This window comes from Alosa alosa, chromosome 1 (assembly GCF_017589495.1).
Source record: "Alosa alosa isolate M-15738 ecotype Scorff River chromosome 1, AALO_Geno_1.1, whole genome shotgun sequence".
NCBI classification, from domain to species: domain Eukaryota; kingdom Metazoa; phylum Chordata; class Actinopteri; order Clupeiformes; family Clupeidae; genus Alosa; species Alosa alosa.
Genome location: NC_063189.1, coordinates 35,644,782 through 35,668,617, shown reverse-complemented (window position 1 = coordinate 35,668,617; position 23,836 = coordinate 35,644,782). Strand labels below are relative to the sequence as shown.

At 44.6% G+C, this 23,836-nt stretch overlaps 1 protein-coding gene across 1 annotated transcript in view; it reads left to right on the top strand.

Moving 5' to 3' along the window:
• Positions 1 to 23,836, top strand: part of LOC125303180 (protein WWC2-like) — a 55,709-nt gene that overhangs the window by 5,198 nt on the left and 26,675 nt on the right. The window contains exons 2-7 of the mRNA XM_048256753.1: positions 15,292 to 15,401; positions 20,523 to 20,726; positions 21,057 to 21,133; positions 21,594 to 21,673; positions 23,173 to 23,302; positions 23,530 to 23,673. Of these exons, the coding sequence (XP_048112710.1) occupies positions 15,292 to 15,401; positions 20,523 to 20,726; positions 21,057 to 21,133; positions 21,594 to 21,673; positions 23,173 to 23,302; positions 23,530 to 23,673 (745 nt within the window). The remainder of the gene's footprint in view (positions 1 to 15,291; positions 15,402 to 20,522; positions 20,727 to 21,056; positions 21,134 to 21,593; positions 21,674 to 23,172; positions 23,303 to 23,529; positions 23,674 to 23,836) is intronic.

Here is a 23,836-nt window from a genome sequence, read left to right as displayed (position 1 = left end):
TTAAATACATTGTATAACTACTCTGAGCTAGTCTAGGTGTGACACATTGAAATCTAATCAAGTTAAAGGGCTGGTCAATGAGGTGGAAGCATCACATGTGTTGACAGTCAGAGCTTTATATCTGTTTTGCATCTCCTCGTAGGGATTTAGTCATATGGACAATTTGACTGCGCCAACACGTTTGCCATGACCCCGTGTAGCGGGCTTGTGTTCAGATTGAAGAATGAAGTATTTTTATGTTTTATCTTATGATGTCATCTCAGTAAAGTAGTATTACATCCATAATATTTGAGCTGCTTTGTCCTGTTACTGCTGTTTTAGCCGAGTTACTGTGTCAGTTACTATGAACAACCAGTTGTAAAAAGTGTATGTTAAATCAATAGCAGGCACATTCCAATGGTGCTGTATTTAACCTGAAGGTTAGTTGAAGTTGAAAAGCACAGTATAAACAGCAGATAAACACTTAATCATAAAATAAGCAAATGACATGCCTTTAGTGTATTCTTTACGAAAGCAAAGAAACATTGCTGTCATATTGCTTCATGAAATATACAAGATATGATAGATATGATAATGGTCTTAGAAAAGCAAAAGTCCCTGCAAAGCCATGTCACAAACGCTCCACAACAACTAAGTGAGATTTTAGGGACTTTGCTTTGCGTTCCTAACGCCCCTTTACGTCCCTAAGCTAAAATCACTGTAACTTACAACCTCTTGGGCTTGTTACACACCTTTAACAGACATCTGATGTCATTGTCTAGCACCAGTGTACAATTATTCACTTGTCCCATGCCCTCTTCCAACTGCAGAAGACACGTCCTCAGACGACCACATTTTGCATTTTGCACTAGAGGTCTGCGCGGGACTGATTTTCCAGTCCCGCGCCCGCCCGCTCCTGCAATATTCTGTCCCGCTCTCGCCCGCTCCCGCATTAATGTGTCATTTTTAGTCCCGCTCCCACCCGCATCTGTAACATGATGTCCCGCTCCCGCCCGCATGCATGGAAATGACAGGGATTGTTTTGTTTTGTAAATAAATAAATAAATAAATAAATAAATAAATAAATGTAAAACTGATACCTTCTGCTTTCCCCAAATACAATGTAGCCTACAGGTGTACATGACCTTTCATCAGTCCAGTTGCAATGGATGAACTGTGATGAACTGCCCTACTTGTGATTGTTTAGAGATTTTAAAGGTTTTATAACAATGCTACGAATTTTTTGGCTAGTGCTACAAATTAGAGGTCCCGCCCGCTCCCGCAATATTCTGTCCCGCTCCCGCATTAATGTGTCATTTTTAGTCCCGCTCCCGCCCGCATCTGTGACATGATGTCCCTCTGTGACATGATGTCCAGCTAAAGCCCGCAGCATGCAGGAGGGATGGCCTATTCAGTTTTTCTTTCTGTCTCACGAAAGGAGCACACACACCTGAGAAAGACTCCAGATGTCAGTTTCTTGGTTCTGAATGTAGGCTAACAACTGAAGTAGGCCCTGGTGCCCTCTTCCTCTGTCATGCTTTCGATTTCGAGTTTTGACAATGAGCAGCAGGAACAAATTGAACCCACGTAAACGACAATATAGGCTATAGGCCTGCTATCCGTCAGTTATTTAAACCCCGTTTTTTTAATGCTGCCTAACAGAACATCCAGCTGAACTATAGTTATGAACACTACTTTAATCATTTCCATATTTAATTTTATGCACATATTTAATTTGTGGGAGTGCAGTGAATCATCGGTTTGTCCATCCCACCCGCTCCCGCAAAGAGCTTTTAAAAGTTGTCCCGCGCCGCGGGTCTACCGCGGGAGTGCAGACCTCTATTTTACACATTGCTGAGTGAGGATGGTGATTTAGGTTCTCCACTTGCACAACACAGCTTTGAAAAACATGTAGGAAAGTATAGTATATATACTCTTTTGATCCCGTGAGGGAAATTTGGTCTCTGCATTTATCCCAATCCGTGAACTAGTGAAACACACTCGGCACACAGTGAACACACACTACTGTAATCCCGGCGCCTGCTACAACAGCGGCGCTCGGGGAGCAGTGAGGGGTTAGGTGCCTTACTCAAGGGCACTTCAGCCGTTCCTACTGGTCGGGGTTCGAACCGGCAACCCTCCGGTTACAAGTCCGAAGCGCTAACCAATAGACCACGGCTGCCCACAAAGCCTGCTGCTGTAAAATATTTTTCATTCCAACACATTGCTGTAGCTAACCTGTACTATTTGATTGGTTAGTAAACTATTCTGAGAGCTGTATTTAGAATTCCCCCCTCAGGCAGCCTGTATTAAGCTTTAAGAGTGTGGAGAACAGGGTTATGTTTGGTGAAAATTTTAAACAAGCTCTCGCATGCCATTGTGTTTAGATGGGGAAAAAAAGCAATCATTTTTATAATGGAGCCAAATGTTCATCACAACCAGGTCACAGGCTTCCTGCTGTCGTGTTTCAGGTTAATAATACCCAGCTGAGTATCTCATTAATGAAACAATACTGACATAGAGAGAAGCCAGAGTTGCTGTCGCTGCTTTCACTGACAGACTTTACCTCACTTGCCCTTGAGTTTAGTTGTCTCTATGCCGGATGAACAGTGAAGGTAGGAAGTGTGCTGTCTGAAGTGCAATCATTCTGTTCATCACCAGGAGTAACATCAGCCCAAAATGGCCAAAGAACCTCCACACACTGATTTAGTGTTTTTCTTTCTGATGTGTCAGAGTATAGGCCATATGACCATGTGTTGTTGTGAAACTACACATCTTTTATGTAATAAAAAAAAAATAAATAAAAAAAAAATATATATATATATATATATATATATATATATTGGGGGATTTTATGCCTATATATCGATAGGACAGTGGAGAAAGACAGGGAGAGAGAGAGATGGTGAAGGATTGTGAAGTTACCTCAGGCTGGAATTGAACCTGGGTCCCCATGGGCAGTTTGGGCACGAAGACCCAAATGTGGTACAATGCTGCCACTTGTGCCATAGCATCCCATGAATCTTCACACTTTAACTTCATTTGACCCAAACGGCATCAATATGATAGGGGAGCCTTCCATGGCAGTGGGGTTAGATTCCAAGCTTCAGGCTGAGTTTCCCTTCAGGTAGACTATAGTCTAGAGCACTCCTGGGTCATTTCCTGTCAAATCATATAAGGTTGTTGCTGCACTGTCTCAGATTTTGTACGGACCTTGTCTATGTCATGCATTAGCCCCCCAAAACCAGCGCTGTGAAACATTTCTGTCCAAATTTGTGTCTTCATATTTTTGTAGCCCTTGATATAATTTCAGTTTTAGCCTACAGCCTGAAAACACATTGTCTGGGAAGCCATGTTTAGGCATTAAATGTGTATTATAAAAGTATTATTCATAGTCATCCCAAATCGAGTTTTAATGCGCTTTAGAAGATTGTATGCGATTTTAAAGTGATTCCATTTAAGGGCTCAACATGGCTTCTGCGTCAACTCCACGGCGTAGCTACGGTGCCACTCATACGGTGGCTCATATGGTTCTGCGTCGGGTTGCTTTGCAACGTGGTGCATTTCATCGCCATAACGCTCGGACGCCCTGTGTCTGTGTCGCTCACCGAAAACAATAGACTGTATGACCAAAACGGTACTCAGAATGGCAAACCCCATAGACTGTCGTGCCAAAATATTTCTTGCCTTTTCTTGCTTAGCCTTTGTACAAAGTATCGAGAAATAGACACAGTAAAATCCATTGACCTAGTTACTGTAACCAGCAAAAAAGTCTGAGGTTAAGTTTAAGTTATGGTAGCAAGCAAACTTTACAGTAGCACAACTGCCCACAAAGTACTGCTTGCTGGCGAAGTGCTAATTTCAAAACGTTACTGACATATAGACACTTTACAAACGGATAACCCCGTCATTGTAACCAAAATATGTCTGAGTTTATTTGCAAAGCTTATGTCAGTGAACTAGCATGTTGCTAACTCTCCAGGCTGCTTGAAACACCGACTATCAATACACAGGACAAATTGACCAATCACAGTCCTTGCGGTTTGCTCCACCTCGACGCAAAGTTAAAATTTTTTAGAGGTGCACGTCAAGCTACGGCGGAGGGGTCGGAGAGGGGTTTGCGACGACGCAGAGGGGTCTGCGGGGGTACGTCATCTATTCGACGCAGAAGCATAAAATAGGCTTTAGAATGTCTAAGTTGACAGGTCAAAATGCGCTTTGAAAAGTGTTGGGTGGAAAACCAGCTAGTAGTACACAAGTTCAACCATGTGGATTTTGCACATGACTGCAGGCGGCGCAACGTTGACTGGGGTCGGGGTCCACACATAGGACACTCCGCTTTCGACATTCGATTTTATTAGATTTCATTGTGTTTGATACAACTCCGCAAACCAGTGTTGACCTTTGCCGCCACCACCTTGATTACAATTCAGTTCTATAAACTACTCAATAAAATCTATTGTTTATCCGATGGTTATGGTTATGGAATTTAGCAGATGGACGGTTTTGTCCAAAGCGACTGCCAGTTTCGGTGTTGATGTGTGTGGCAAGTGACAGTACACTTGTGGCCTTGCGGAGTACTCCCTGTTTTAATTGTGGAACACTTCAGCCCCGTCAGAGCTGACTGTTTCAGATGTTACATGTTGACGAGGCATCTTTCAGTCATGGCTATATTCCCATGGCTGAGAAATTGCATTTTTTTTGTTCACATTTTTAAATACATTCCTTGAGCCATCTGTGGCCATCTCCTTGTCTGTGGCCCTTTGTGTAGGCCTACTTCGATCTCATTTTTGCAATCCATCCTACTCAGCTTCTGACGTGTTCATCTCAGTCATGCAAGATACCTCCAACCACTTCCTCCTGGTTCTATCGTTACCTCATATCCAGGCTGCTGATTGTGGTTTATGCATTGTTAGCCTACATCGTTAAGAATGCAATAGAACAGTTCTGGGATGAGACCTGCGTCAGAGGAGATGACTGTCCTTCAGAAACATTAGCGTAAGCATGATGGCAGAGGTTGCTGCTTTGTAATAGCTGCTTATCGTTGTTGCTTCCTCATTCCTGTAATCTCTGCTTATGAGAGAGAAAGAGGGAGAAATAGAGAGAGAGAGAAAGAAGGAGAAATATAGAGAATAGAGAGAGAGAGCACTGGCTCCATTGCCATTCCCAGATGCCATCCCAACGGCTGAAATTTATGACAGAACTGCCACTTGGCCAGTTTCTTCAGTTGTAAAGATGCTCTTGTTCTTGTTGTCGCGAGGCAGTGCTCTGCCTTCCTGCTGTGCGTATCAGTTTTCATTGAACTTGTGGTGATCTCTGATCACAAAAACCAAACGAAACAGCCTCAAACTAACACTGAAGTAGTTGCTGTGGTTCTAAGGAAGGTTCTCCATGTCTCTGAGCTACAGTAGGTGGCAGCTGGTTTGTGCTCAGGAGCCCTGGCCAGATGTGGCCTATTTCAGAAAACAGCAGAACATTATAAGCTGGTAGAAAATATAGAAGAAGAAAACATAGTTACCAGCTATCGCTCTGTTTCAGTAAGTGAGTGAGGAAGTGCATGAGTGAGTTTGTTTTGAATAACGGAGAGAGTCAGTGAATTTACGAATAAATAACCCCCACACACCGTTTCCCAGGCCCTGTCTGTCCTTGGCAGTGTGTGTGTGTGTGTGTGTGTGTGTGTGTGTGTGTGTGTGTGTGTGTGTGTGTGTGTGTGTGTGTGTGTGTGTGTGTGTGTGTGTGTGGGTGGGGGCGGCGTGTGCGTCGTGCGTGAGTGAGAGAGATATATGTACATCTGAAGCATTACTCACTTTTAACACACAGAAAAGCAGACATTCCTGTGGTCCTTGGCAATGAAACCACAGGCTTATCTAGCACTCCAGTCAATGAGGTAGTTAGCATACTAGTTGTATGCACTGCAGTAGAGTACTTCAGTGCCTACAGGGGAGCTGAAGCTGATGGTGGCAGCTTTGCTAAACCAACCCTACTTGAAAGCATGTTCTTACTGTACCTTTGGTGGTGACTTCCTTTGACTGAGGACCGCGGGAACCCTCAGTGGGTGTTCTGGAACTCACAAGCATTCCTCTGAACGTTCTGAACTTGTTAAGGCCTAGAAGAATGACATATTTATTCTGTAGAAGACATTTGTCATTTTTTGAACTGTGAAATCCCATGTTGTATTGTGACGCGCTAACGCTGTGCGTTGTCTCTTGGTGTCTGTGTCTGAATTGTCACATGCCAGTTACCTGTTGAGGAGAGCATCTCCATGCACGGCAGGGAGTGTGCAGTATTTGTCTTCATTTGTCGAGACGTATTTGTAGTATGATGGAATATACTGTAAGCCAGTAGTCCCATCTTGTTCTTATAGCTTGTTATCTGGTTTTAAAAATGTTTATTAGATTGAAGATGGAATGTTGTTTTAGTGTTGCAAAACCTCTCCACAATGTCCCTACCATTAACTGTGTGAAAGCGTTATTCCTCCCACACATCATGAGGTCACTAAAGGGGAAGTGTACAGATCCTTGAAGTTGCAAGATGAGAATCCAGCTCAGATGTCCATACTTTTGGGTACAGTATACACACATACACACACACACACACACACACACACACACACACACACACACACACACACACACACACACACACACACACACACACGTCACCTGTCCTAGGGGCTCTGGCTTCACACCTCCTCCAGGGTCATCGTGGTTGTATCAGATCCCCCTCGCAGTCCTGGTGCTACGTTAGGACTGTGTATTGGCAAGGACCTCACGATACGATACACATCACGATACACGGGTCACGATACATCACAATATATTGTGATACAATACACATTGTGATATAATGCAAATGTAAAAATAGAGCTAGAAACACAGTTTTCTGTGTACCATTTAGGCAATATAATATGTAGATTAGGGCTTACACAGGCAATATAATATGTAGATTAGGGCTTACACAGGCAATATAATATGTAGATTAGGGCTTACACAGCTAGTGATTTTCAGTAGTCGACTAGTTGTTCATAACGGTGGACGACCAATCATTAATTTATTTGTTTATTAAGTTGAAGCGTTAGTTGACATAAAGGAAGACGCAAAGGGTGGAGTTCTGGTGAATACTTAAAACTGCATTTTGTAATGCAAAAAGAATATAATACGAAAATTCATAGGTGATTCTATCCACATGGTTAATATAAAAACAGCAAAAAAAAGCCGACTGCAGCCTAAAGCACGGGTGTCAGCTGGCAGCTAGGTTGCATTGACCAAGTAAACATAACCATTGCCAACTTCACGAACACGAGTTCAGCACAAATTTTTCATTGTGCCTTTAGCTAAAGAATTAAACTGGAATCACCATAAACCGCAGTTTTACTTGCAACAATTAAAACAGTGTGGCCATTAGTAAAGATTAGCCTATAGTATTCCTGCATTACTCATCGCTGTCTTAGTCCTACTCCATCTGTCTTAGTCCTACTCCATTCTGCAATGTTTTTGGTTCACAATAAGAAAAAACGAGGGCATCGACGTGGGAGAGATGGAGACATGACCGCTGTCGGGTGACTTTGTTACAGCTTCACCGCCAGGGAAAAAAACCCTCACTCGGAGTAGGCTTACTGGTGCCTGGATTAGAGAAGATAAACATTTTGTTAATGACTAGTCGACTACCGCCTACAGCGCTGACTAGTAGTTGTAATAGTTGACTAGTTGGTGAAACCCTTAATGTAGATCACATTATACTGATAATTCAGCAGACAAATAATATTAAAAACATATTGCAGTAGACATTTGTGCATGACAAATGAATGTGTTAATGAAAAATATTGAGGGAAAGAGATGTGAATATAGACAGAAAGGGAGAGAACAGCATCTGCATTGCTTGGCCAGTGGAGTGTAGAGGTCGGGGGGCATTCACGCAGCTCTTGGCCTGCTTTCAGAAATGCCAGCGGAACTGTGTGCAGTCCTAAGTACCTCAGCTTGTGCTGTTTGGCAGCTAGGGGGCATAACAAAAAGAAAAGAAAAATAAGTCTACCCCCACCCTCTCAACTCCCTAACTCCCTCCTTCAAAAAAAATGGCAGGGAAGAGAACGCAGCTCAGCACATCGCCGCCTAACTCAGGGAGGTTTGAGGTTGTATTGTGCAGGAGTAGAACAGAACGCTAATGAAGCTAGTCTTGGCAAATAAGAGGCGTGAGTAAGCCCTGCATTGCACACACTTCCCAGCTCACCCGCTCGCTTTCTCTCGTATTGCCTCGCGCGCCTGGCCCGCTCTTTGTGGATTTGTTATTTCTGCCTGATAATCAGTGATAGCAGCGTGTAATCTCGCTATGCCAACTCGTCACAAGGTTAGCGTAGGAAGGCAGGTCTGCGAGGGGAGGAAGATGGGAGGTGTGTGTGTGTGACTGAGTGTAAGAGAGAAACACAGTAGGTCTGTGTCTCATATAACTCGGCCCCTAATTCACTATGCAGGCAGTGACATAAGAGGCGCTGGACTCGTCACGGGATCTAAGGAATCTTAGGCCTCGGGTGCCTCCTGTGTGCTGATTGGTTAGAGTCTGGGGTCTTGGTGCACTCTAGGAAATATTCCGTGATGTTCAGAGGAACAGGTCGATCCAACACACACACACACGCACGCAGGCACATATGCTCCGTGATGAATGGGAGGCCCCTTAAAGGAGAATTCCGGTGTGATATTGACCTAAAGTGTATTGAAACATGAGACCGAGTGTGAACGTATGTCTCATAGCCCATCTCGGCTTGTCCCCTGCACTCCAAAAGCTGGCGCTAGTTAGCCGATGCTACCAACAGCTTTTTCAATAGTGGTGCTTCGGCATCGGGCTAGCCATGCAAATAAATCACTGTTTTACACCCATTTACGAGGCTCAATGTATCTCCACACTTCATTGGTAGACTTCCGAGGGCCCTGACATTTAAAACGAGACATTGAGAACTTTGAAAAAGCACTGGTAGTTTACTTACTGTCTGTATAAATCGTCTTGTATCTTCAACGGGTTTAAGCGTTTGCAGCCATCTTGAATTTAGTCACGATAAATTCCGAACAGCAGTAGAATGAACAGGTATGATAAGGGATCAGATTCCAAAAATAATTCAGTGGAAATGCATGGATTCCAGTTGCTGCTACTGGAAGAAACTGGAATCCATGCATTTCCACTGAATTATTTTTGGAATCTGATCCCTTATCATACCTGTTCATTCTTACTCGTTGCACTACTGAAAAAGTTGTTGGTAGCATCGGCTAACTAGCGCCAGATTTTGGATTGCAGGGGACAAGTCGAGATGTGCTATGAGACATACGTTCACACTCGGTATCATGTTTCAATACACTTTAGGTCAATATCACACCGGAATTCTCCTTTAAAGATGCAAAATGGATGCTCTCTTTCTTCATCCTTAAGTGTGTATGAAGGCCGTATCCTCTGAGGTTCCACCAGTCCACTGCACCAGAGGGAAGGCACTTTAAGGCCATACACACCTCCGGATAGGACTGCCCGATTATGGCAGAAATCATACATTCGCGATTGTATAAAGGTGCGATGTGAAGTTATGTAGGCTTCGAGTTACCTTGAAGTAGCCACATGGCACTTCTACATTGACTTGCATTGTATTTAATACAGGGACACCGTGGGGCAAAGTGATATTACAAGAGCTGGAACGACACTAGCTGTTTTGCATGCTAACTTCTGTCGATAACTGACTAACTAAGGTGATCTAGCTTTTTTGTGAAATGTCTGTGCAGTGTTTTGCAAATGGCAAGAAACTGTATTGGAAACTTCCAATTGGCAGCCAGCAACATGTGCTTTCCATTTGGCCATGTTCGCATAAAGTGCCCTCACAGATGAGAAGTGTGTTCGGAGAGCATGAACTCCTGTCAGCACAGTTTAAAGTGTGTGTGTGTGTGCGCACTGCAGTGGTGCCTGGATAGAGGGCTGTTGGCTGAGACGGCCCCTCTGCATGCAGCCAACACTTCCTCATGTTTCTCCCACACACTCCATCCCCTCACGTCCCCATAGCAACCAGTGTCGACCTGTGCACTGGAGCAGAGGAAACCCTGTCCAGTGGCAGGAGACTTTCTTTCTTTCTTTCTTTCTTTCTTTCTTTCTTTCTTTCTTTTCCCTTTTGCTCCTCCTCTTTCATTCCTTTTTCCTCTTCTCTTCTGCTTTCTACCCCTTCCTCTCACTGTCACTCAGTTGCACTGTCCTCTCACTTTTATCATATTCCTTTCTCTTTCCTTTGCCCTCTCTTTCACTCACTCTCTCTGTCTCTCTCTCTCTTTTTCTATCTCTTTCTCTCTCTCTATTTCTCTCTCCTTTTCTTTCTCTCCCTCTCTCATTTTCTCTCCCTCTCTCTTCCCCAGATCTCAGTGAGGGTGTGAGGCTAGGAGAATAGCAGGCTGTGTCCGGCCATCTGCATTCCTGGGCTCTGCTGTCTGAGAGAGGACTCCAGAAAAGGGGGATTTATAGGCCTTAGCCGAGACACCCGAAGCACCGGTCCAAGCTGTTTATTTAAAAAAAAAAAAGGAGAAGCAGCAGGGGAAATAATCAGCACATAGATAAAATTCCAGACGAGTCCTCTCTGCATTCTTTTACTTTTTCTTTCACAGTTTAATGGAGCTTAACCCATTTAATTAGGGCAAATTTGTATAAGTATGCCACAGACACAAAGGACCCCCACCAGCTCCCTCCACTTCTTGTGTTGGCAGTGGTGGCTGAAAAAAAGAAGTTGGAGGAGAAGAAAGTAGGGCTAAAATAAAAGGAGTGATGTAAATCGTGGCTTTTGAAAGACACTGGCATCTGGGCGAGTGTGAATGACATTGTGAAGAGAGTGAGACTGAAGGAGGCAGAGAAAGGGAGAGGTTACTGAGCAGGGGGACAGACAAAGCACCACTGTACCCATGGAGACGGGAGGGTGGTGAGGAGGTGTGTGTGTGTGTGTGTGTGTGTGTGTGTGTGTGTGAGTGTGGGGGTAGAGGCATCTGTATCCTCTGAGGTTCCACCAGTGCACTGCACCAGAGGGAAGGCACTTCAAGGCCATACACACCTCCGTATAGGACTTCTGTAGGCTTGGAGTTATCTTGAAGTAACCTTATGGCACTTCTACATTGACTTGCATTGTGTTTAATACAGGGACACCCGTGGAGCAAAGTGATATTACAAGAGCTGGAACGACACTAGCAGGTTTGCATGCAAACCTCAGTCGATATCTGGGCAATATAGAGCATATGTGTTTTTTACTATATGTTAGAACGGTTGTCTCCTCACATTCCGTTGATATTTCTAGGTCATTTTATGTTTCCAACTAAAAAACAGTGCTTCCCCTAGGATTTTTTTATCCAATAGAATATTTTTACCTAATCAATGTAGGCCTAAATTATTTTTACAGGGCTGAGCCACGGTCATATTTTGTACATCTAGTTTTTTGTACATTCTGTCTGTAATGCTGTAGAGAAAAGGGATGAGTAGGATTTATAACATCAAACAAAACAAGAGCGTCATTACTAAATGGAATGCAGTGAATCAGTCGTTTTATCTTGATTATTTAGCTCTCGTAGTCATTAAAAAGCCAAAGCCGCAACTGGATAAAATTCAACTAATCACTCAGCCTCCTGGTTGTGTCCAACAGCCTATTTTGCCCTAAATTCATTCAGTTCGGTATTCCAGGGATGTTTCAGAAAAGTTCACTGTTTTTATTGTTTGTGGAGCTGATGACTTACTACCGGCCTGCCTCCTGTCCTGCTCTCTTTGGAGTAAGTCTTATTTGAAGGGTCTTACATTAGGGACACAATGCCGATATTCTGTATGGTCTGTCTGGCCCATGTTATCAACCTCAACAGACCAGCCCAGAGAGAAGACGCAAAAAAATCCCTTCCTCCCCAAATCTCTGTGTTCTATTTATCTTGGCGATTCAGACACAGAAGTCTAACCCGCAAAGTGGCTCACACCGCTCCACAATGGTTGCCAAGGCGACGTGCGGGTGGCATCAAAAGCCATTCATATCTTATCTCAGGCTCAGCTCAACACATGCTCTCATTGTATTTGCCAGCAATTTGCCATGAGAGGGCAATAAAATGTGTGTGTGTGAGAGAGAGTGATAAAAAGAAAGGGAGAGCGTAAATTGAATCGTCACGGCTGTCCGTGACGTCTCGCCGCCTGTGTGTGTTGTTGACGGCCCGGTGGAGGACTGGGCTGGGTTCGTCGGCCTTTACGATTTGGCCCCGTCAAAGAGGGCTTGGCTCTGGCCACTGCGGTGGACCGTGCAGCGAGATCAAAGCGGAGTGCTGGCACTGGCTGCAGTGGCCGGGCCGTGGCAGCCTGTGAAATGTGCGGCGAACCTGTGGCAAGGCGAGGCGGCCAGCTCACCCCATGCCCTCTCTGACGGGCGACATCCGCTCTCTCACTCCCAGGGAAGCATCCTGGCTCAGAGCTGATCAGCTCGCCGCCAAGCAGTGACTCAGGGTGTTGTGTTATTATCAGTGTTATGTTGCTATCAGTGTGTACGGCAGAGATTTACAGCATGTGGTTATTGCCTGTAACTGTGCGGTGGGAAGGTGAACAATGTTGACTTTTTATGTAGGTGGTACTGCGAGGGCTGCCACTGATACGCACATACCTGATCAAAGCACTCGTTACCAACTACACATTAGCCGGAAACCCACGGGCCGAGATGAGGCCTTTTTTCGAGCTTACAGCTGGCAATGGCCAGGTGACAAGCCGAAAGGACATTTCTGCCCCCCATAGTGAGGCTGATGGCCTCTCTGTGTTGACCGTCAGACCCTCAGATTTAGGCTAAGAGTGGTTCCAGATTTTAGACCTGGAGTGGTTTCAGGGAGCAGGGCTAGGCTATTGATGAAGGTCCTATCAAGGACCAGCCACTGCCTCTTTGTCACCGTGACTGCTGTGATCAGAGAGGTTAACCTGGCTGGGCCATGCTGGGAGACTTGGCAGAGGGGGCAGTGCCCTTTGAGCAGGGCAGGGGGGCTAGGGAACAGCCTGGTGCTGATGTGCTGTTTGTAGTTGGCTGTGATGTTAGGCTATCTCTGTACTCTTCATTGATTTAATTGAAGGAATTTCTGTTCAGGTTCTGTTAGGGGGGGGTTCAAAGTTCAACTGGTGGTCGGGTCTCGATTCCTGATTCTTGACCAGGAGAGTTGGCAACAGTAAGAGAGAGAAGGGTAAAGAGATTGTGTTTATTGTGCAATAAAATGCATAAATACGTAGAGCAGCAGAAGGCGATAAGCTAGTGATTGAGCGAGAGACAGGTCAGTAAAAGAGTAGTCCGTGCTGGCTGTAGTGATTGTGCATTCCAGGCATACTCCTGTCTAATGTTTAACCTTTACGGTGCAACCAGAGGGGCATACCACACTGACTGCCCGGCAGGATTCTGTGCGTGTGCGTGCATGCGTGCGCGCCATAACACATAGTGTTTACCCCAGCCCCAAACCACTGTTTGTCTACACACGTTGATCTGTGTCTTCCCTGCAGAGAGACAAATGTGTGACTAAGTGTGTACAGTTTTTCTGGTGGTATGGGATTTGTTGACATGTTTATGAGTTGTCGACACACCCACACTCAAACACACAAAACACTCACATCACATCACAGAGTTTGGTTTGTTGCAGAATTTGCAAAGCACATGGTGTGCAAATTGAAAACCAACGTGGCAGCTAATTGGGAGAGATTTTAAGTAAACAACACTCTTGTGCTCTGTTGTTTTCTCATTCTGCTTGCACTTCTTCGCCTCATTTTTCCAAAACATGCTGTGCTTGTACTCCTTTGAGGACTTTGACCTCTGAACTCTGACCTTGCATGTGAACATTAAACGCAGCCCCCACCCCATCATTAGGTAGCCTAAATGCTACAGTGCTTGAGGCGTTACGGTCAGTATGCTATTATGGAGAGAGCCCTTGCCCTTGTCTTGACATTTATGACTCTTGCAAAGTCATGACAGTGGCATGCTGTCTTGAGGGTTAATGAAACCTTTAACCTTTAAAGAATGGAGTAGAGTGTGTTTTGTGTGTGTGTGTGTGTGGGGGGTAGTTTGCAGGTATCCCCTCCTGGTCTCCTGGTTTGGGGTCAGGGCAGCGTTTTGAGTCCGATGAGAGATGGAGCTTTGAGGTCCTAAGTTGGTTTTCTTTTGCGAAGCTGCCGATGTCTAGCGTGCGTAACATCTGTCAGAATGTGGTCTTGTGAACGCTACTTGTCGGGCACCCGCCAAAGAGCGTTAAGTTTATCCAAGCGCATTTGTCCTTGCAACCCATCAAGTTGAGCATGTTTTGGGCCATTATGATGCTAAAGATTCTTTCCTCTCACCACTGCAAGAGCAGTTCCACAAATCTAGACACTGGCTTGCCTCTTTCTTCAACAAAAAAATAATTGTCCATTTCTCTTGGACATTCTGGATTTCCGTTTTGCCGTGATGCGTGTCAGAGATCTCCAGTAAGCACTGTATGTTCCAAAGTAGTTAGTTTTGTGTGATGCAATTCGCGATCTGACACCTGGCGGTACTATTGCGAGTTATCTTTTTTTTATTTTTAGGCAAAAAAGTGCTTTTGTTCAGCATTCAGTCATTTTTCTCCATGTTATATTTTACATTTTACATTTCACTGCTATTGTACAATGTACAATCATGCATGTGACGAATAGAACTTGAACTTGATTTTGTTCATTGCTGGCTGAGATTTGTTTTTTTTGTTTGTTGCCTTACCTCCCCCCTGCCCTTCACTCTCTCTGGCTTTGCACAACCATACACACACACACACACACACACACACACACACACACACACACACACACACACACACACACACACACACACACACACCTCTCACACTCCTGCCTGGTACGGCATAACTCCAACTGTAGACTTTGGCCACTCTGGTGGAGTTGAGGAATGTTGTTGTTGTTGATGTTTTTGATGGCGGTGGCTATTTGTTCTTTCAGGGCTTTCTTGGCTGGACATGCACTTTGTACAAAAGTAAACAAAAAAAGGTTAGAATGTGAGACTATTAGGGGATCAGATTCTGATCCTCCCAATGACATTTTACTGAAACATCTTTCTTCCCTTTTTTTCTTTTCTTTCTTCTTTCTTTCTTTACATTCACATTCTCATACTTATGTGTCCCTTGGGCTCATTGTGTGTGTGTGTGTGTGTGTGTGTGTGTGTGTGTGTATATATACATATATTATATTATTTATTATCTTCAGACTCTGACTTGACTGCGGTGTTGGCAAAGCAGTGGGCACATATTTGTAATATTAGGAGAAAAGCATTAAAGCATTTTTCTCTCCCTCTCTCAGGATAACGAAGCCGCTGTCCTTCGCAGACTGCGTGGGTGACGAGTTGCCATGGGGCTGGGAGGCGTCGTACGACCCCCAGGTGGGAACCTACTACATCGACCACATCAACAGTAAGTACAGCAAGCAAACGGAGACGTCTAACACCACCACACCGGCACAGGTGTTCCTCAAATGCAGTGGTTCCCAAACCTTTTCCCCCACGTTCCACCACCTACATCCTGACTCGGCTCGTGTACCCCCACCATCTGACACATAAAAACGTAACACATTCTATTGACGCATTCCATTCCAGGCATCATTTTTCGTTAGCCACCCTACATGATAACAAAAATCAAAATCTGCAACTGATCTATGAGCTCTCGCACTAAAAAAACAGGGTGGAGAAAAACGCTGTGAAACACATAGAACAAAGGAACATAGGCTTAAGATTTAAAAAAATAAAATAAATAACACCTTTCCCACATTGCCCTTTTCATCTCGCGTACCCCCTAGTGGCAGCTTGTGTACCACCGGTGATGCACGTACGACAGCTTGGGAATCCCTGCTCTAATGGACTCTGGATCCACTCATCCATCTGCTGCCCGCCACTGAGTTTTGGGAAAGCCTGCAGTCAGAGCCCTGTTACACACACACACACACACACACACACACACACACACACACACACACACACACACACACATCTACACACACTCCTTGTCACACACACTCCATCATCCCTTTGTTTCAGATCTCTGAAGGTGGTGTGGCCGGGTGATGGCAAGGTCATGGCAAAAACAGAAAGTCAGCCCTGTATTTTACAGTTAGCCAGTGTAGGGAGGCTAGAATCAGTGTTATGTGTCTCAACTTTTATTGGAGTTGGCGTGTGGCTGCATTCTGTGCCAGTTGAATGCGCGACATTGCATTAGAGTGCAGTGCATTACAGTAGTCCTGGCGCCATGAAATGAAAGCATGAATTAAAATCTCAATCATTAGAAGAGAAAATATGTTTGATCTTCATCACTTGCTACTCACTATGTTTTGTGGTCCAAAAATATTATTTAAAATGAAAACTTCAGTCTTGTTCTCAATTATATTTTTTATTTTTTTCTATTATTGTTTGCCATCAGAGATTGCATTATTGTCTAAACGTATGGCCTCTTAAAAATGATCAGGCCCAAAGCAACACTGATCAGAGATTGTATTACTGTCCAAACTTATGGCCTCTTTAAAATGATCAAGCCTAAAGCTCTCAGGCCCAGTGTCTTTTGCATCACAGTTATAACATTTCAGTTGCATTGCCTTTAAGTTTCAGCAGTTAGCTGGCCTGCCCCATACGAAACTTGCATGTTAGCTGTTCTGACATCCTTTAAACCAAGTCATGAGATGCATAGGCATGTACTGTATGATTTAGGATTAGTTTTCAAAGCACTGGAGGCATGTTATTGCTGCTCCTGGGCTGCTCCTTCCTCAGTCTCTCTCCAACAGCCATTTATCTCTCGGAGTCGTGCTCAGTTTGGAGTCTGCGCCAGACTCTCTCACCATCGACGCACACATCGCCATAATCCGCACGCGTGCTGATTTCGTAGGGTGCATCATGAAGTAAAAGCGATCGATTCCTCAGAAGAGGGATGAATTGTTGGTAGGAAAGTTAAGACTATTTGCATTACTTTCTCCATTTGTTAACCCAGGTGTCTACTGGCCTGCCTAAAGCTATATTGATTGCCTTATAAGGTAGAGTATTGAGCTGGGGGAGGATGATGAATTGAAAGTTGGTAAAACTTTAGGTCAGTGTTTTTATATTTATATTTATATAATATATATTATATATATATATATATATATATATATATATATATATATATATATATATATATATATATATATATAAATATATATATCTCCGTGCTTGTCTTGTGCATCACCCACTTTCCAGTTCCCTGGAAAACTTTCTCCCGTATCTATGCAGCAGTCATGAGACCCGACTATTTGCCTGCCTCGACAAACAAACAAACAGGAACACATGCATGCCAATGCACACCAGAGTCAGGCTGCTTACTCAGTTCTGCTTGTGTTTCTGGTGTGGCAGGGTGGATTCCTGATAAACAGCTCTCATCGGCACCACTTCTAGATGGTATTCATGCATTTATTTATGATTGCTCATTTGAAGGTGGTGGTTGTTGGCTGGCATTCCTTGTCAGTAAAGAGAGAGAGACACATAGATATTCTAAGACGTGTGTGTGTGTGTGTGTGTGTGTGTGTGTGCGCATGTGTAAAGGGTAGACTGAGTGACAGCACAGAGGATATGTCTTGACTCTGTGTCCTGTGCCGTTAGTGGTCTGTTGCCCCAGTCCTCTCTCTTCTGATCTTGATGCCTAGAGGATGAAGGCACCCCCCCCCACACACACACACACACACACACACCTGGGGCCCCTGGGGTTGTTGTGGTAAACCTGCTTTCCCCTTTTGATGCGTGTCAGATCTCTACCCCACACCTCTCTCTGCTAAGAAGAGCGGTTCTGTGACTGCAGAACAGAACAGGCTCACCAGCAACAGGTTACTTACCAGAGTGAAACTCCACCTCTGCTGCTGGCAGTGGCTGATATCGTACCGTATGATGTTCCCTAGAGTAAGTGTGGGATTTCTCTTGTGGAGTAATGAAGTTTTTGCACTGCATGAATTACCTCTGTGTCCATGAAAACTGCTGTGTCTTGCTGTGTACATATTTGTGTTTGTTTGTTTACTTCTTTAAGTGGGACTGGCAGGTAATCGCTGCTGTCAATCACAGTCTCATGCAGCAGGTAAAGCTCTGAAGACTGCTGGTAATATCTTCCATGTCTCTAATTCTGAAATATTGCCCAGACCAGTGCCAGTGCACCTGATAAGCTAGAGAAAACTCTGGGTCTTCATACAATAATTTAAATTAACTTAATAATATTATAGTGGCCTTTTTTCATTTACATGGGAACAGCCATCATGACGCCCTCCAACATTTAATCACATGCCTGTGGAGTGTGTTGGAGGGCTTCTGACTCTGTCCCACCTGTCCCTCCTGCTGATAGACAGCCTAGGCACAGACACAGTGTACAGGCAACATCTGAGAGAGACTCCACTGGTATTTCTCTTGCAGGCTACTGTTTTTATTTTCTTTGAACATAGAACATAATATTTGTTATATTTTGGGGCTTTCCTACAATTTATTTGACTAGTCAGTGGAGAAAGAGTTGGGGAGGGTTTGGGAAAATGTCCTCAGCTCCGAGTCCAAGTTGTCCAAGTGTGTGTGTGGTCCAAGAAACCCACATTGCCACAGTACTGTGGCTCCCCCCTTTTTCTGATGTACACTAGTCTAACAGCTAAGAGAACAACAGGCACAGAGGTTGGGTCTGGCGCCAAGGTGTGATTATCAAGCCCGGTTCATATATTGCCGATCCGCTTGTCGCCTCATAACTAGAAATTATTCTAACTTTGTCGCACAATGTGTTGCGTCATCACGGGTTATTTTGCCTGTCATCACTAAATTACGTTAAGATCATATACTCTCTTGTTGCTAGTTGCCGTGGATGATGCTTCAGGCAGCTCCATGTGGCTACTCTTAATTCCAAAGTTCCAGACTCATATTCTGAATAGAATTGAGTTCTGGCTACGTGAGGCTTGCCAGCACCAACCAGCACCAACACTCCGCTCCGCACGGGAGCTGTACAACAAAGTGCAGAGTGTAAATAATTAAATTATAAACACAGACACGTATTACAGAGTGTATACCTACGGTAACACACAGGCATTCTGTCAGGGATATAGCAGAGTCAGAGTAAGAATAGATTTTAGAGAGAAAGAGAGAGAAGAAAGAAAGAAAGAGAAGAGTGAATGAGGAACACATTGATTCAGAGGCCTCTATTGTACTCCAAGAAATACTTCATTTCTGATGGGTTACTCAGAGGTCACCTGAGGAGGTGTGTTTGTGTGTGTGTGTGTGTGCGTGCGTGTGTGTGTGTGTGTGCACTCTGTAACAGAACATTTCCTCTCTGTTTGGCCGGCATCCAACATCCTTTCCTATTTGCTTTCTGAGAAGCCAACAGGTTAATCTGTAGTAATGTTGGTTTTGTGTGCATTCTTGTAGGCATGCCAAGCATTCGGCCTGCCATTCTTATGCTCTTAGGCAAGCATCTACAGGCAGCAACAAGCACTAAGTCTAAATGCTCAAAAGACTGTTAGTGCTCCCCATGCCTTTGGGGCAGTATGAAGGGGACACCCTCGCAGGATTGGGGTCAAGGCTTGGGGTCAAGTGGCTTGAATTTCCCCTGGGGATCAATAAAGTATCTATCTATCTATCTATCTATCTATCTATCTATCTATCTATATATCTCTATCTAAGGCAGCAAGGAGGCGAGGTGCATGAAAAAAGCGTTTCCTAGAGAGCGGTGTGTAAAGGGTGCATTTCAGCAAGCAGTGTAGAGATCAGATGTTCATGGCTGAAGGCATTTAGTCCTTTTTGTGGTGAGGAGAGGTGGGAAAAGTCAGAGTGCAAGAGGGAAAAGGTGCAAGGTGTGGGCAAAGGGGGGGTGGGGGCAGAGAGAATGAGAGAGGAGGGAGGGAGAGAGTAAGTAAAGAGCCAGAGGAGGGAGTTGTCAGGGATCAGTCTGGTTCTTCCTCATACCTCAGAGTCCTAACATAGCTGGCATGCCCAGGGAGGCAGGGCTGGGGCTTGGCCTGAGCTATACCTGTCACTGCAGCACTTTTGTGTGTGTGTGTGTGTGTGTGTGTGTCATGACAAAACAAAAGTTTAAATTATATGAGAACAAGGCTGTTAAGCCTTCTCCTCCAACAAGTGTGTGTGAGCTCTAAACTCACAGTGATCACTCATACCACAGCCTGGTTATCCCCTCAGTCACTAAACCCTTTCTGGTTTTGCTGTCGTTAAATTCTTTCAAATGTCACTATTTAGCTTTCTGTAGCTCTTGCACTTTTAGGACACGTTTAGCGTTTTTCTTTTTTCTAGACGGTCTACTTTGCATATTTCAGTAAATATACAACCAATTGGACTTGATATTAGAATCACAACCCAGTATATTTGGAACATTGACCTGAAGCTTGAATTTAAAAAATGATAAAACAAATCCAATTACAATCGCAATGTCAGAGGCATTACCAAAGTTGGTGCCCAGTGAGGAGACTCGCCTATAAGGATTTTGATTCTGCCTTTAATTAATGTCTGTGTGTGTCTATGTGTGTGTGTCTGTGTGTGTGTCTGTCAGTGAGCACTCAGCTGGAGGACCCGCGGAAGGCTTGGCGCGGGGAGCAGGAGCGCATGCTGAAGGAGTACCTGACGGTGACGCAAGATGCGCTCAGCGCCCAGAAAGAGCTCTACCAAGTCAAAGAGCAGCGGCTCGCCCTCGCGCTGGATGAGTATGTGCGCCTCAACGACGCCTACAAGGAGAAGTCCAGCTCACGCACCAGCTGTGAGGACCCACACCCACGTTCACATTATACACCCACACTCACACATGCACCTACGTTTACACTCACACATGCACTCATATACACATACACAGGCTTGTACACAGATACACAAAGCTTGGAGTACTTGCACCTGCGATGGTCATCATGAATAATTTATCCCAAAGATTTACCTCCCGCACAATGACTGCAAGCACGGTGACGCACACATCTCATATTCTCATATCTCATCTTAATTTGTGTTTGAGACAAACAAATGTCTAATGTTTATTTTTTTTCTCCTCCATTTTAATGTCAAATAAATCTTCCCTTTTTGTCCCCCCTTCTATTAGTATTCTCAGGATCATCCTCAAGCACGAAATATGACCCTGACATCTTAAAGGCTGAGATCTCCACGACTAAAGTCAGGGTGAGGAGTGAGGTCCTACTCCTTCAGTCCTCCACAATATGATCACACACTCACTCACAGGACTCCTATACTGTCTGTGAATTACCTATATGCCACACACTTCCTGAAATACTTTTCAGTCAGCACAAACATTTCCGATGGACTGTCACCTCTGTTGTAACGGCTGTTGTTTTAGCGTGCCTGTAACACAGACCCGGTTGGGTGTTGCATCTAAGATGCTGTTACTGACGCGTCACCGGAAATAAATGTTCTGGCTGAAGAGCCTTGCGTGGCATATAGCTCACTGCTTGGTAAAAAGACTGAAGCATTGCGTGGCATATAGCTCACTGCTTGGTAAAAAGATATTAAGCCTTGCGTGGCATTTAGCTCACTGCTTGGTAAAAAGACTGAAGCCTTGCGTGGCATATAGCTCACTGCTTGATAAAAAGACTGAAGCCTCCATGTGATGTTCTCCCTACAGGTACATAAGCTGAAGAGAGAGTTGTTACAGATGAGACAAGAACTTCTCTACAAAGAGCAAGGCTTTGAAACCTTGCAACAGTAAGTGACTTTTTCCCCCTCATACCCCTCATTCCCCCTCAAAAATATTACATTTACTTACATACCAGTATTGAATTTGGGATTTTCTCACAGAACCAAAAGCTTAAAAAAAGTTTGGACAGAGTAATATATCATGATTTATAAATGATCAGCCAGACGCTAAAGCACTGTAGAATAAATGTATAATATTCTGACAGTGACATTACCAGAGAAGACACTCCACTATGAAAATACCTGGGATGACGGTCTGTGGTGGTGGATATTATTACACTGAAGATGGAGTTGCCATAAGCAATTTCTATTACCATAGAAACACAGCTGTGATAACCTGTGGTAGCCTACTGCTGGTTTTATCCATTATCCTGTAGATAGAGAGACTTCCTGCCAGAGGTGGTAGGAGTATGGGAGACAGACAGAGACTTACACTGATAAGGAATAAGTAATGTGATTATGGCACAGCAGCATATAGTTTCATGTGTCCTGATGGTGACCTTTGACCTGTACTGCACCCATGGATCGCTGTCAGTTCATCATGAGCTGTGAGTGCTGGGGATCAATGTCTCTGCTGCAGCAGCACAGCACTGAGTACCGTCCCAACACTCTCCCAGTGGCAGCTTATCAGACACACACACACACACACACACACACACACACACACACACACACACACACACACACACACACACACACACACACACACACACAGAGTTAGGTTAGCCTCCTAATCAAAGCAAATAGCCTTCATCTGGTTGGAGTGATTTTGGAGTGACACAAAATGTGTGGCTCTCTCAGCATTGTGCTACATGATTCCTCTGTGTGGCTTAAACAGGCATAGCTCACACACAGTTGCCACCATGGAGTTATTAACTAAAATAACATTATTTATGTGTTTTTCAGGCTTTATTTCAAGTTTACTCAAGATTCACATTTGATTTTGTATTCTTATGTCAGGTCTTTAAAATGGTACTCTTTCAAATATTTCAGAAGGAACAGTTATCTACTTCCCTGTTCTGCTCTTTGGTTTTGTTTAGTTAAGTTCAGAAAGATACCAGCCTTCACCCCACGCCCCAAGCACGACTCTACACAGCATTTGTACTGAATGAATAAGGGGCGGGCGGGCGGGGGGGGTAATGGGGTTGGATTTGGCAGACTCCTGACCACTCATCTTGACAGTCTGATTGAGTTAGAAAGTGATCAAATGAAGTTACCTGATTGAATTAAGACAATCTGAGGAAAGTGATCTGTCAGCACTGCTGCAGTCTTCCAGACACTGTCTTAGCCAGCATCCACACAGATGCACCCTTGTGTGTGTGTGTGTGTGCGTGTGCGTGCTCAGGTGTGTGTGTGTGTGTGTGTGTGTGTGTTTATGTGTGTGTGTGTGTGCCTGTACTCCTAATAAATCTGCAGTGTCTACCCATCCTCCTTCCAGAGCATCATATTAATGAGCCGCAGTGAAACAAGGGTCATGTCATATCTTGTCGATTGCCCCTTGTCTCCAGGATTGACCAAAAAATGTCGGGAGACCAGAGCGGCTACCGGCTGAAGGAGGCCCAGGCCATCGTGAGTGAGCTCAAGTCCCTCCGCAAGGCCATCAGCTCCGGGGAGAAGGAGAAGCAGGACCTCATGCAGGTGTGTGTCTGTGTGTGTTTGTTGGAGGGGAGGGGTGGGGTTGGTGATGGACAGGTGTGATGTGTGCTTATAGTGTACCTATGTCTTTACCCGTGTCTCTGTGTGTTTGTTGGAGGGGAGGGATGGGGTTGGAGATGCGTGCTAGTCTGTGTTTGATGATAGCCGAAGTCTTTAAGTGGTCATTGATATTTAATTGATATTGGTCATTGATGATTTTCTGCCCTCAGTGTTTGTTCAAACTGAAGGAGCGGTTCTACGCTGGACAGAATATGGGTCGCTCAGAACCCGACCTGCGGAATACGGCAGGTTCTCACCCATCACTCTCCAGACAGACGTTGGATGCTGGATCGCAGACGGACGTCTCTGGAGAGGTCAGTCGAGATCAGAAGGCCAAATGAAGGGTCAGGAGTCAAGGGTTCTGACATCCCATAATGCTGTTTGTGATTTTGTCACGTGGACAAGGGCAATATAGCCTCTCTGCTCCACATTCCTTCATGCCTGTGTAAGTAGGGTTTTCATGAGCCTTCTAGAAGA